Source organism: Protopterus annectens, chromosome 2.part1, assembly GCF_019279795.1.
Source record: "Protopterus annectens isolate FY-2018-M chromosome 2.part1, PAN1.0, whole genome shotgun sequence".
Classification (NCBI taxonomy): domain Eukaryota; kingdom Metazoa; phylum Chordata; order Ceratodontiformes; family Protopteridae; genus Protopterus; species Protopterus annectens.
Genome location: NC_056729.1, coordinates 1,971,788,594 through 1,971,802,166, shown reverse-complemented (window position 1 = coordinate 1,971,802,166; position 13,573 = coordinate 1,971,788,594). Strand labels below are relative to the sequence as shown.

At 39.5% G+C, this 13,573-nt stretch overlaps 1 protein-coding gene across 2 annotated transcripts in view; it reads right to left on the bottom strand.

Moving 5' to 3' along the window:
* The window catches only part of TRIM23 (tripartite motif containing 23), a 759,378-nt gene that overhangs the window by 427,177 nt on the left and 318,628 nt on the right, over positions 1 to 13,573 (bottom strand). For both annotated transcript variants that reach the window (XM_044063360.1, XM_044063361.1), the window contains exon 7: positions 6,783 to 6,917. In XM_044063360.1, coding sequence (XP_043919295.1) covers positions 6,783 to 6,917 — 135 coding nt within the window. The remainder of the gene's footprint in view (positions 1 to 6,782; positions 6,918 to 13,573) is intronic.

The following is a 13,573-nucleotide window of genomic DNA, read 5'->3' as shown; positions in this document are numbered from 1 at the left end:
TCACCTAGATGAACAAAATGCTGCTGATAGTATGTGTGTAACTTGAGTGCTTGTTGAGATATTGTAAGTCGTTTACTGTACATTATAAATGTAATGGTTACTGTGACTTATAAATTTCAGTTTAAGACCTAGAACCTAAAGAATACTACCATTAAAAAAATAGTTTGTGCTAAAGTGCGTGCCATTTATGCTACTTTCATAACCTCTGTGGTTCTAGAGATATGATTCTGTCAAAAGGCTTAGGATCCACCCATTGGAAGTTACTGTGCAAACTTCCTGAGCTCACTGGAGTGAATGAGTAAATCATTCAGCATAATATCTCTACTTACCGCAACACTACACAGGGCATATCCATCTGTCAGTCTAGATTTTCCAGGATTATGCTACTATATAATATCTCACCAGTCTAAACAGCTTGCTAATCTACAATACAACAAGGATACACACACACATTATATATATATATATATATATATATATATATATATACACACACACACACAGATACACATACATATACATACATACACAAGCACATACATACTTTTTCTTTTTTGACTGATGAGCAGGCAAAAAAAAAAAAAAGCATAAAGTCACTTTTACGCTTTTAAATGTACATCATATATGAGCTGGTAATCTGTACATCTTTCATAGGTGCTGACAGCTGACAGAAACAGTCCATAGCAATTGTTTCAATACTATGGAAATAATCTGTTAACGGAGGAATGGATCAATGCTCTAAGCTGTTTGGATCATACAATTTTTTTTTTTCTTTTTTGGTGAGAAATCTTTAAAGCCAGAGTTATAAAGCCCCATCATTATTTCTCAGAAAGAATGAGCATTAGGCTAATCAGAAGGCAGACGCTGAGGATACTCAGTGTCATAATCAAAATGGAATTGAACCTGTGCTATACAGAAATCTCCGTCAAAATAAGGCAAAGAAAGCAATATTCTTTTTTCTTTGAGGAAATACATATGAAAGTGTATGTTGACACTAATCTGATGAATAATGCTGGCAACATCAAAAATCATCTCTAAGTTATCTACACAGGTCAAGCATGTCTGAGGCCCAATGCCACTATTTCTTGGACATATGCCTGAGCAGATTCCTTGCTTTAAAATAATATTGCGCAATTTGGAGAAATATGCCACAGTGTTTCCACTTATGGTTTAGCTACAGTGGCATCAAGAAGAACATAAATATCACATAAAAGGTGGAGGTGCTACTTCTCCCACAATTGTGGTTACTGTGGAAACTTCAGGAGAGACAGAGAAAGAAAAATATACAAATTGGAACTCATTTCCTGTGTAGAACACACTACTGTAATTCAGGACAAAGCAGAATTGGGAATGCAACAGAGGTTGGCGTCATTCATTTAAAATTTCTTGTTATCAAATGAATTCCCTGAGGTTCATTACCCTGAACCAGGAGGGTTGTGGACTAACTGGCTCGAGTCAGGTGTTAGAAGAGGATATCAATTATTTGGACCACATGGATTAACTTTCTCTTGTCAACAAATTTTGGCAGACATATAGGCTCTTCTATAAATATCTGCAAATTAGGCATTTAATTCAGGCTAAGGAGTGGCAGAAATCAGATCAGATTATTTTACAAAGCAGCCTGGCAAAATTTGTATCAGAGCAACTGACACAGATGGGTCCCAAATTAATATGAAGAAATGTTTTTGGTGTGTAGAGGAGCTTAAACCACCCTCATTCTGGTGAAGGTGAAAAATGAAACTAGACAGACACAGGAAGAAAAGCAAAAACAGTAGGTATTAGTGGCTTTCAAAAGCAGCTTGGGCTCAAGCTCAATGGTCAATTTATAGGTGGAAGATAAATTCAGTGATTTTCTTTCTATAAACTGCAAATACCGTCACATATGTCCCCCACTTCATCCCCACTGTGTTGCTGATATGAGAGGTCTCGGAGTTTTGGAACTTGTCAACAAGTTTTCTGGTCCTGTGATACACAGGAAGCTTAATGGTCAAGGACAGAATCTATACTACAAAAGAACTGGGGTTATGAATTAACTATAAAAAAGTTTCTGTGTATAGTGAATCTGTCTTCATGTATATCTAAAATGGAAAAATCATAAATGAGATTCTTGTTAACAGTACAAAACTGCATAATGTAAATGGAAATTAGCACTACCATCCTTCCAGGAGTAGAAAAATTAAGTAGACTCAGAAATTAATGGACCTCTCAACCCGACTACAGTTAGGGAAAGTTTAATACAAAAACTGAAATGAGTTAAATTACATGCGTGAACTGACTCTCACTGTAGTGCTTAGCCATTTTTATCTTTATTTACTATATTTTCCGACAGTGGTGCTGCCTAAATTAGTGGTTTAATTTCCCTGTGTGATCTGTTGTCTATCATCACTGTGCAGTGAAGAGATGGATGACTATTCACAGGCAAGGAAGGATGGAGGGAGAGAGATATACATGAATAGTTTTATTGGGGTCTCAGTTTGCAAAGAAATTACCTTAGAGTAAAAAGGTCTTTTTGGCAATTTTACTGTTTATATTTGCACAATTCCATGTACTGTTTACACTATGTATCAAACAATGTGTGAGTGATTACATACTTTTAATAAATAGGAAAAAAACACTGTTTTGCAAGCATAAGCTTGACTTTCACTGATAAAGGAACACATGCTACTTTCTCTTCTTTCAAGGTTCACAGGGTCACAGATTACTAGGCTAATGGCTTAACAGCCATTACAAGCCTAGCCAATATAACATTTTACCCAATATAAGACCCTTATGGGCAAGAGGACGCATGGGTTTGTGCCTACTCCTTGAGTATCTTACAGGCTGCCCCTGTCCATAAGGGACATGTGCACTACACCCCAGGGTGTGAATTTGCAATTCCCCATCCATTGACCCAAATGAGTTTGAAGAGGGTCAGGGAAGGGCTCTGCTTGATATGAATAGGAAGCTTCTTCCACAGAAGATGCAACCTCTGAGACACATCTGTCTCAAGGTTTGAGTGGTGGTGGTAAAGCGTCATTTTCTATAAGCATTTTTTTTATCCTTTTTCTATCTTAAAGAAAGCAATAAATCTGGCAGACTCTATACACATAATACATTTCCTCTTCCTCAAAAGAGATTACAAACTACTGGACAAGTATTTTTTTCTGTAACCTTTACCAGTGTGGAGGATTTAGACTTTGTATTTATTATTACTTTTACAGTTATTATTCATGGCTTCACAGCGGACATCTGTGAACCTTCCTCTTTTGATAGCCTGCAAGGGCGTTTCTCAATTACCTTTTGATAGTGCTGTAACTTTTTAGTCTATTTTCCTTGTTTTTTTTCTTTTGTTTATATTCTCTCCTTTTTTTAAGCTTCACTTAAAGTCCCCACCCCCTTTTCAAAAGCTGTTTTTCTAAACTATTAAGTGTTATACAAGAATATCACTTGTAACAATGCTGAAGTGTTCTCAACAGTTTGAATCACAAGCCACACTTAAATTGAAAGCAATATATGTTCATAGGCATTTATTAGGCTACCAACCAAAAGGCCTTTATTAGCCTGGTCATGCATCGCAAATCTCTTACAAGTTTTGGTACACCAAGTGTAAAGCAGGGTCTTAAGAGACTAAACATAAACATTTACAGGCTGCCTCTGCCCATTAGAGACATAGGTGCCAAACTAGGGATGACTTTCCTGTTCTCCATCCAATTGCCCAAGTTACACTTGAAATTAGTTAGGGAGGAACTCTGCTCTACATGAATGGGGAGTCTGTTCCAAAGAATAGGTAGTTTATGGGATACATACATGCCTCCCCAGATAACTTCTTAAGAAAAATTTGTCAACTGCACCCACACATTTAGCCACTTTTGCTGTGGATGTTACTGCCTTGAGAAAATTCACCACATGACAAAAATAAATTCTTTTTTGACATGTGGGAAAAAAGTAAATCCATAAATAATAATTTACTTGAGAGTCAAACATGTGTCAAAGAGGTGAGATGAAATCAAGCCAGGTAAAAGACTATGTCAGTGAATTGAAGCTCATTTGTTTAATTGAGGCAAGTCCTTCCACAGAAAAGTATCGTTGGATCATAAAGAAATCTGTAATCAACTTGGTTCCATGACAGAGAGATTTTTAGCACGGACTATACCGTAGATGGCATGGATTCAGGTACTTGAGGAGATAGTTAGGTAAGAAAGAGAGGGCAGTGCCACTCCAGCCTTTACTGTGGGAGGTGTTGGCAGATTTTACTATAAGATCTCTACCATGGAGATGGCCCAAGACTGTAGCACATGCAGCAAGGCACTCTGGGGAATGACAGCTTTCCTGCATGTTACGTAGGCTCAGTGGTTAGATCGACACCTTTTCAAATGTTAAAACTGAGACATTTAATATGAAAACATTGTTACTGGCATGGTGCCTTAGTCTGTGGTGGGACTGACTTAATGGCAGCACTGCGACTTCTGCTCTAGGATTTGTGCTTCAATACTTTACAGCTATTTATATTCCAGTTTTGCTGCTGCAGTCTTGTATTCTGCCTTTATGAGTGCCATTACTGAGGAATGTCTCCTTAGTCATGTGCCTGACCACACATATGCAACAGCTGAACAACAAGAAGGTTCTTTACCAGCAGAATCCAGGGTATAAACACATTGTCCTACACAGATCGCCTTAAAGCCTTATCTCTATACTTGGTCTCCTACAGGTTATTGAGAGGTGATCTAGGCCTGGCATACAATGTATCCTTGGATCCAGCTCTGATGGACGTTTTGCACATCCACAAACTGAACAGCATTAGAACTACTAGATACAAGGTTTTAAAGTTTGCTTGCTACATAAGTAGGCAAGTTGGCGAGACAGATGTGTCACAGAATTCCCATGCACTAGAACAAGCTCCCCATCCAACTGAAGCGTATTTAAGCGTAACCTTGACCAACAGATGAGATATCAGAAATTCATTCATTCAGTGTGCATCCTCCATGTCTCTGATAGACAGTAACTATGCCCAAACAAAAATAGCATCCCCCCCCAATAACCTTTAGAAATATCCAAACATAATCTGCTTAGTAAATGCCATTATACATAGGAACAAAACAGGGTTGGGTTGCCTGGCTAGGCTTATAAAAGGACCTGGTGTCTTACACTAGCTTCATAGGTATATACTAGTAGACTATGAACATGAGATCTTGCAGGACAAATCATACTCCCAACCAGTGAAAATAACTCATCTTCACTTCTTTGTCAAATATAAAAGCTCCCTGCTGTAGAATTTGAGATGTTCCTGCTGTTAGATATAACATTAAGGTGCTTGCACAGAATATTACCGAATATTTAAGATATTTTTTGTCATAAAATTTCAGGGCATTTGCATTGTCCCGATCAGGGACAGTCTTGCAGGAAAAAGGGAGAAGGTAGTAACCCACTTAATGGTTGCGCAGAAATATCCATTCATAAGGAGTCCAGAACACAGGACTCTGCACATATTTTCTTGGTTTTGGGGGGGGGGGGGGGGTTAAAATCATAAAAAATGACACTACAGTTAAAAATCTAAGAAAAAGAAAAGACAAAAGTAAACTTTGGTCAGTGTGCATCTACCAAGGTCAGAACAGCATATTCTGTAGCCCATCTAATTCTAAAGGGCTAGTTTAGGCAGTCCAGGGAGCTCAACATACCACTTTATATCTCACTGAGCTGATATATTGTTGAATACAAGGCTGTGCTCTACATTCTTCACAAAAGCCATCTCGAAGAACATTAAAAGGTACAGGATTCGGGTCTATATTACGTGATCGAATGGTCAAATATTCGAACACGTAATAGTCGACCCACCACAATGTCGGTCGACGGAAAATAAAAAAAGAAAAACCCAAACAAACAAACCATTTAAACACTCTACAAAGGGGAGCAAGCCCCCCTGCACCACCACACTCCCCGCTACTTAAATATGCCAACTCCAAGATTGCACTACAAAACTTCCATTATCTGCACTGTGCGGAGATCTCCAATGAACCGTTCGACATTGTGGCGGTTCGATTACGGGCCAACTATTACATGTTCGAATATGTGACCATTCGATCATGCAATATAGACCCCAGGATTCCAGCCTTCAAAGGCGATGCAACTCAGCTGGATATAAAAGGGTAGCAGAAGGTCCCAGATATGAGCTTCACATTAAAATCAGAAGTTGTCATTCATTAACTTCCTTCAAAAGCAATCTAGACAGTATACAGGAAACAGAAGGTACCAAGACTAGGTTACAGTAATCAAGCAATTTGAAGAGCAGTTGGTTACAAGCTTGACAACTAAACCTAAAGATTTATAACAAAATACTTAACCCAGTGAATGACTGCTATGGTTCCCCTGATTTCACCTCTCTCAATAGCCAGAAAAGAACGGACTCTTGATGGTTATAACAAAATAATGCCCACAAATTAAAATAAACAATAATAAATGTCTGCACCTTATAAAACACAAGAAAACTTGATATTTACATTGGAAAGGAAATAAAGAAAAACACCAAACTGTTTCAAATTTCATTTGAACTCACTCAGTATAACAGAACTCCGGGGCACAGACTCACCCATTACACTTCTTTTTCTGTACTGCAAACAGAGCAAATGATCACAAAGCTGCACAAAATATACCGTCAGCTTCACCTAAAGTTTTCAAAATACAACACAGCAATCTAGTGTAAAACAAGGGTTCCAGTACAGGTAAAAATATTTTCAATGGGGCTTTTTTGTTAGCAAAAGTCCATGCTACTGAATTCTCCACAAATTAAGTATTTCTTAGATGCATACCTTAGTAAAAGTGACAGGAATGCTTGCATCCAGCTGTATGTGATCGGCAAGTTCAGTGAACTGCTGCTGCTGTTTCTGCAGTGTTTCCAGAAGCCTAGTGATCTCCTGTTTTGCTAGTACCACACGACAGTCATCCTGATGAGAAACAGTAAAAGGACAAATAAATTAACTTTATAGCCATGGGTAGAGTGGATAAGCCATGTGGTCCTTATTTGCCATCAAAATCTTTATCACTCTATTTTACCATCATGGTTGCATGCAAGTGCCTACATCTGCTTTAAAATACAGTTTCCTTTAAACACGACTTTTACTGCTGCAGGGACCTGCAAACATATACAACAGTGAGCACTGGCCAGAGCAGGCAATTTACTGGGGTAAAACAAAACACTGAAAATGAACCACAGTAAAGCGAAGTGAAACAATTGCCAAAAATAATTTAAATGTTTCAAAATGCATTACATGTGTAACAGAAGTACCTGAAATGCTGCTGTCTCCTTCACAGTCAGCATTCTAATACCATTGTATTGCTACAGAAATCAAAGTACTTACACAGCACAATCACTGGAATTCTTAAGCAAAATAAAGTACAGTTGTAGTAAGTGTACTTACAACAGCAGTAGGTCTATCAGGAATAGATACTAACAGTAAATCATACAACCGATGCTATCCTCCGCCCTACCTTGCGTACTCTGTCCCTATGAAGATAACCACATACAGGGTCATAGGAGGTTATTAGGCTAATGGCGCTAAGGATTTTATAAGCCTAGGCATGTAAAAAACCCTGAGTACCCTAGTTAATCATAGTTAGATGATCATGGTTTGCAGAGTGATGCTATGATCAGCACCAAGTGCTCTTGTCCATGAGAGCCACAGGTGCCACTCCCAGGATGAATTTGCAGTTTACCATCCAACTATCAAGGTTGCGCTTATACAGGGTCATTGAGCAGCTCTGCTTCACATGAAGTGAGAGCTTATTCCAGAGGAGCAGTAATCTCTGGGAGACACATCTGTCTCTTGCACAAGTTCCATTAATGTCACAGGCTAGGCCTGAGCAAATGACTCTTGTCCCACTTGATTTGCAGATGTGCAGTATATCCATTAGGTCAGGGTCAGAGACTGCTCTGTAGTCCAGGCACAGGTCACCTCTCAGCAGCATGCATGATAGAGTACAGTGACAGGGCTTTCAGTCTTTCCATGTAGATCATATCTTGGAGGCCCTGAGTTCTCTTGGTTAGAAACGTCTGTGGTCTTTTCCAGCTGCTGCAGATGTCTGGTGAGGTACATACAGAAGGAAATATTGTACTCAAATCAGTTGTCTGATAAGGGCCGAGTAGAGCGGAGTTATGATTTCCATGGTCTTGAATGAAATGCCCTTATTTATGAGATGGGCAGTGTAGACGGCTTTCCTTACTACCGTGGACACATGGTGATCGTAGTTTAGATTGCTTTCAACTTGCATTCTCAAGTCTCGCATCACTGTGTTCGATCTTAGAGGGGAGGTATTTACATTGTAAATAGCAGGGCTACTTCTTTGCCAAAGGGGATGATGAGGCATTTTTTGTGTTTAGTTTCAGTCCATGGTTCTGGCACCAATCATTTGTTTTTGTCAGTCCCTTCTAATTTGTTGACATAGTTGGGGCACCTCTGTGCACCCAGTTTACAGCAGTCTGCAAATTAGTAAGCCACATGCTGTCTACTTTTAACTGGACTTCAGAAAAATAAATTCTAAACAGTAGTGGGCCCAATACAGATCCTAGTGGTTCACCACTGGTAACAGGTCTGCTGGTGGAAGTGGATTCCCAGCTTTACAGTGTGCATTCTGTGAGCCAGTTTGTTACCCATTCAGTGATGGATGGATTAATACCTAGCTGGGAGAGTTTCCCTATGATCCCCGAGTGGGGAATTGTGTCACATGCCCTGGCTAAATTAAGACAGACAGTATGTACTGCTTTACACTCATTCAGGGCTTTGGTGACTTTCTCAAAGAAGGTTACCAGGTTTAATAAATAAGAGCTACCCTTAACGAAACCAAACTGGGTTGGATCAAGAATTTGAAAGTTGCCTATGTCCTGGTTGATAAGGTCCATGATGATTCTTTCCATGGCTTTGCAGATATGGCTGGTCAGGTTCTAAAGTAACCATGGTCAGCTTGTGGACCCCTTTGTACAAGGGGATTACTGTTTCTGTTCTCCACTCCTGCAGCACAAAACCAGTGCTCAGACTGTGGTTAGAGAGACAGCCAAGTGGTTCCGCTAGGTCTTATTTTAGATTGTTCAGTATACAGCCTGGGATGTTATCTGGTCCCACAGAGGCCATAGCTTTGGCCTTGGAGAGGACTTGAAAGCGAGCGGTTCTTTAGAGATATTCAGTAGAAGACAGTTATCAGTAATTCTATGGGGTATGGCTGGTGGGGAAAGGGGGTGAAACTGTCGCCAAATCTGTCAGCTAGCAGGCTGGCAATTTCTTCAGGTTCATTGTGAGTGGTGTCATGTGTCACCCACTATAAGTTCAGCACACAGCTGGGAATTCTCTTTGAGGTTTTGGACATAGTTAAACAATGCTTTATGATTGTCTCCAACTAGTCTAGCCAGTCTAATCTCGTAAATTTAGAGGAATTTACTAGGTTTCCAATTTGCTTGTTTAGGCTGTGTACAGTAATCTTCTTTTGCTGTGTACATTCCTTCTTAGATATCAGTTTTTTTCTTTTGTTATATAACTTATTTATACTTGCAATCCACAAGGGTGGTTTGTTTTTACAAGAGAACCTGGTTTTGGTCCTGTCAGGTACAGCAGAGTCAATATATTTGCTTAAGTGGCTATACAGGGCATTTATGTACTTTTCTGCATAGGAGTCATGTTTGCCTGTGTTAGCAGGGGCTTTGAAACCATTTATACCATTGCTTAAGAGGTCACAGCTTGCTTTGCAGACGGTTATTTTATTTTTGCTCTTATTGGGGTGTCAGATCTGATCTTTACTTCAAATGAGACAGATTTAACTAGGGAGGGCAGCACACTGGGAGTAGTGCAGTAACCCCCCCCACGTTGGCAAGTACTAGCTCTAGGACATTTGAGCCCCTTGTGGGAGTGCAGACAGACTAAAATGCACTGGAAAAGTTAAAGTTCAGGAACCTCAGTGCAATCATGTTTGTGTTCATGTTAAGTTGCCCAATCAATGGCTGGATAGTGAAGTCATGATCAAGGAGTATGGCTGTATATTGAATGTTTCAATCAAGTCCAGGTAGGCGGTGTGTTTCTCCTGGTTCATGGTGGGGGACCTTTAGCTAGCTATGATGTGGTAGGGTATTTTACCTACAGTTATTTGGTACCTGGAGAATCTCAAGAGAGTTGTACATTTTCACCAGTTGCGAGGTATATTTGGGTTTAATGAAAATGGATACACCTCCACCTCTGGTTCTATCACACTTGTTTTGGGGTCTGAACATGTGGAAGGCTGTCTGGAGTACTCTCTGTGGCCTTGAATCAAGTCTCAGTGACTGCACAAATGTCAGCATCTTCCAGGGAGTGCAGGTTACTCTTTAGGCTCCTAGCATTAAGCAGCATGACCTTGAGTTTGCCTCTAGACTTTTTTTCAACTTCGGAAGCTTTGTTGTTTTGACATACCCTAAAAAAGGCTCTATGGGGGAGACAAGCATCTTTGCTAATATTCTAAAGCCTTGAGGAGAAAGGTGAAGGCCATCTCTGGTGAAGCAACATGATTTGGCAAGCTATCTTTCCAGGCTAACAAATACTGATACCCTTAGAGTGACACCAGAAGCCAAGCCAGTTGTTGACATCAATCAGTTTTTGTCTGTACTGTGGCATCATTCTAGTAGAAGGTAAAATGCTTAGAGCTAGAGACATACCTGCCTGGCACACAATCTTAGAGCTCTATCATGTTTCTCTTCATATAGCCAGAGAGGTACGCCTGAAGTCATTCACTCCAACATGTACTGTGACGGAGTCATACTGGTAAATGCTGCTGAGTGACTTGAGTCAGTGCGTGACTTTGCAGATCCTAGCTCCCAACAGGCAGCTGACAGTGACCTTCTCTTTGTCTAGCCTGGTGACAAGGGACGGCTATTTATCTCACTATTGAGTCGCCTATGACTAGGATATTGAGTTTTGAAGTGTTCTGCTTTAGGGGCTTGATTGCTGAGACTGTTACATGTGTTGTGTGTGCTGGTGGATTGTTTGTACTTGGGAAGTCTCTGGTCTTTTGCTAGACTTTTGGCGAGTACCTACGCGTACATGGGTTTGTGTATCTTGACTTTATCTTGTGTAAGAGGAGAGGTGTGTGAGCAGACAATCTTTTTTATGCCTTGTTTACAGTCATGTGAGAAGACTGATTCAAGTTTCATGATATAGTGACATCTCTCACATACTGTATTTGTTTGCATTAGGAGCAAGTGGTTGTCTGTGTACACTGCCTAAGGATGCCCACGTTGATCAGGCCGGCTTGAGAAATATTGGGAAAATTACTTTTAGCAGCAGGTAATTCCTGGCTTGTGGTAGGGCAGAAGCTATTATTCCGGGATTAGCAAAGGCACTTAAATCTATACAGGATTAGCGAAGATTGTGGGGCAACACTTGTCAGTGCTTAGCGTACATGCCTACAGTGCACAACAGTGATGCCCGAAGAACAGTAGGGAAGCCTGACAGGGTTTAACTGAGTGACATTTAGGGAAAAAGTGATCCTAGGCATTTGTGTCTATACAAGGCTCAGCTAACCCCTGTTAAATGGTGTGCAGCTGCGTGCAAACACAGGGCTTCAATACAAGAGAATTTGAACAGTTCTAAAAAAGGAATCTACAAATAGAAAAGCCCCTCACAGAGCCTTTTATTTCAGCAAACCCCAACTCAGATGGGTTCTGACCTACACACTTCTGGCACAAGGGTGCAGGGAGGCCCTCAATGTAAGATAGTTGTTTTTAGTGCTCAAGTGGTGCCAAACTGTCTAGATTTAGCACGTTTGGATATAGCCTATGCTACTTAAGGCAGAAAAAGTAAATACACAAAGGGTAATGTGAATCAGTCACAGCAGTAATCCAAAGACAGTCACATATAAATGCCAGGTTTGCTGGGAGCACTCTCCAGTTCTTTTGAGCTTCTATGAATATAAGGACTTCTTGATTAATAATACATTTAAGTTAAAAGTAACACAACACCATTAGTCTTAAAACCAGGAATACAGCTACAGAAACATTTAAGCTACAGACCCTTTTCTTGGGGTGGGGGGGGGGGTAGCCTTACTGTTACAGTGTCCTCTCTTCAAAAGTCTACTGTTGTGGAAAATATACTTACCCATATAAATCCACTATCACATACAGGGAAGGTCACTATCACAGTAAATTAGAAGATTTAGACAGAATCTCAAGCAGTACCATATTTTCCTGGGAGGTAAAAACAAATGCAGTAATATTACAGACTGTACAATGCTAGCTCATTAGTATCCAAAAATGTGCACAATGATTGGTCATCTCAACCAAAGCACCCATTATAAAACAGAGCATATACCAAAAGAAAAAGCCTGGCTACTGAATTCTGACTGGACTTTCTTCTATATGCTAAAGGTTTTGCAGTTTTCTTGAGCTGAGAGGTTGAGTTAAGTACAAAGGGCAGAGTAAATACAAGGAAAATCAGGCACTTTATGCAAAACTAAAGAAACGTTCCTGATTTTCCTTGTAATTTTCACCTGTGTCTTTCATACCTTTAAACTGTCTGGATTTCTCAGTTGGGGGGAAAAAAGAAGCAACAGAGATCTTCTTTTCTCCATTGCTTGCTTTCCAAAGCACGGATGTACCATGTAACACTACGATTGTTAAGTCCCATATGCATGCACAGTACATCAACAAAGCCAACAGAACGGGGAAAGAACACAGACCACCACCACCACAGTGCCATTATATACAGCAAGTCATTTCTTTTTAGAATAATCTCATTGTAGTCACTGTTTAACAGCAATAACCGACTCGGGGGTGTGGGTATACTGAAGATTTACCCAAGGTTGCCTTTGTTTAATTACTCGGGCTTCCCCTTCATGATTAAACCACATCAACCATGGGTAAATCTTCCAATATACCACACCCACTCACTGGTTACTGCTAAATTATAAGCAACCATACAAAATATATAGGTACATATACATATTCACTACTTACAAAAAAAAAAAAAAGATATCTTTGACAAATATTCAGGATCCAAGTTTTCCATGCAATATCTAAGCGAGTACCTGTTTAGGTAGATATGTTCATTGTTTTCATATAAAATGGCTCAACATTTTTAATAAAAATCTCAATCTCCATAAAGTATAGTGCACAGAGATATGCATATTGTACAGCAAATTATATGCTGCATTAGCTAAACTAACAGAAGGATAGCAGTTAAAAACTAAGAGTGACGGTTTCACACGATTAGAGCATGGCTTATTTCTACAAAAACAAAAGAGACTATATTAAACTTTTAAATGCCCCCTTTACCATATACAATCTTAAAAGAAAATCAATTAATTCAAAGCATTAAAAAAGAAGAAAATGACAAAAAGGGTTCTCAATCAATAACAGTGAGCCAGACTTGTGTGTAGACAGAAGAGCAATCTACTGGATACGTACTCAGCTTAGCACTGTAACACTGAGAAACTTAACAGGATTAATATTATAATACTAAAAAGTTACTACAATAGAACTTGTCAGCAAAAAATGAGAAGGGGGAACATTCTGATAATTAAGGTCAGTTCATATATTCATTAAAAGAAGAATATTTATAAGAATAAAGGATATTTACTAAATTCTTGG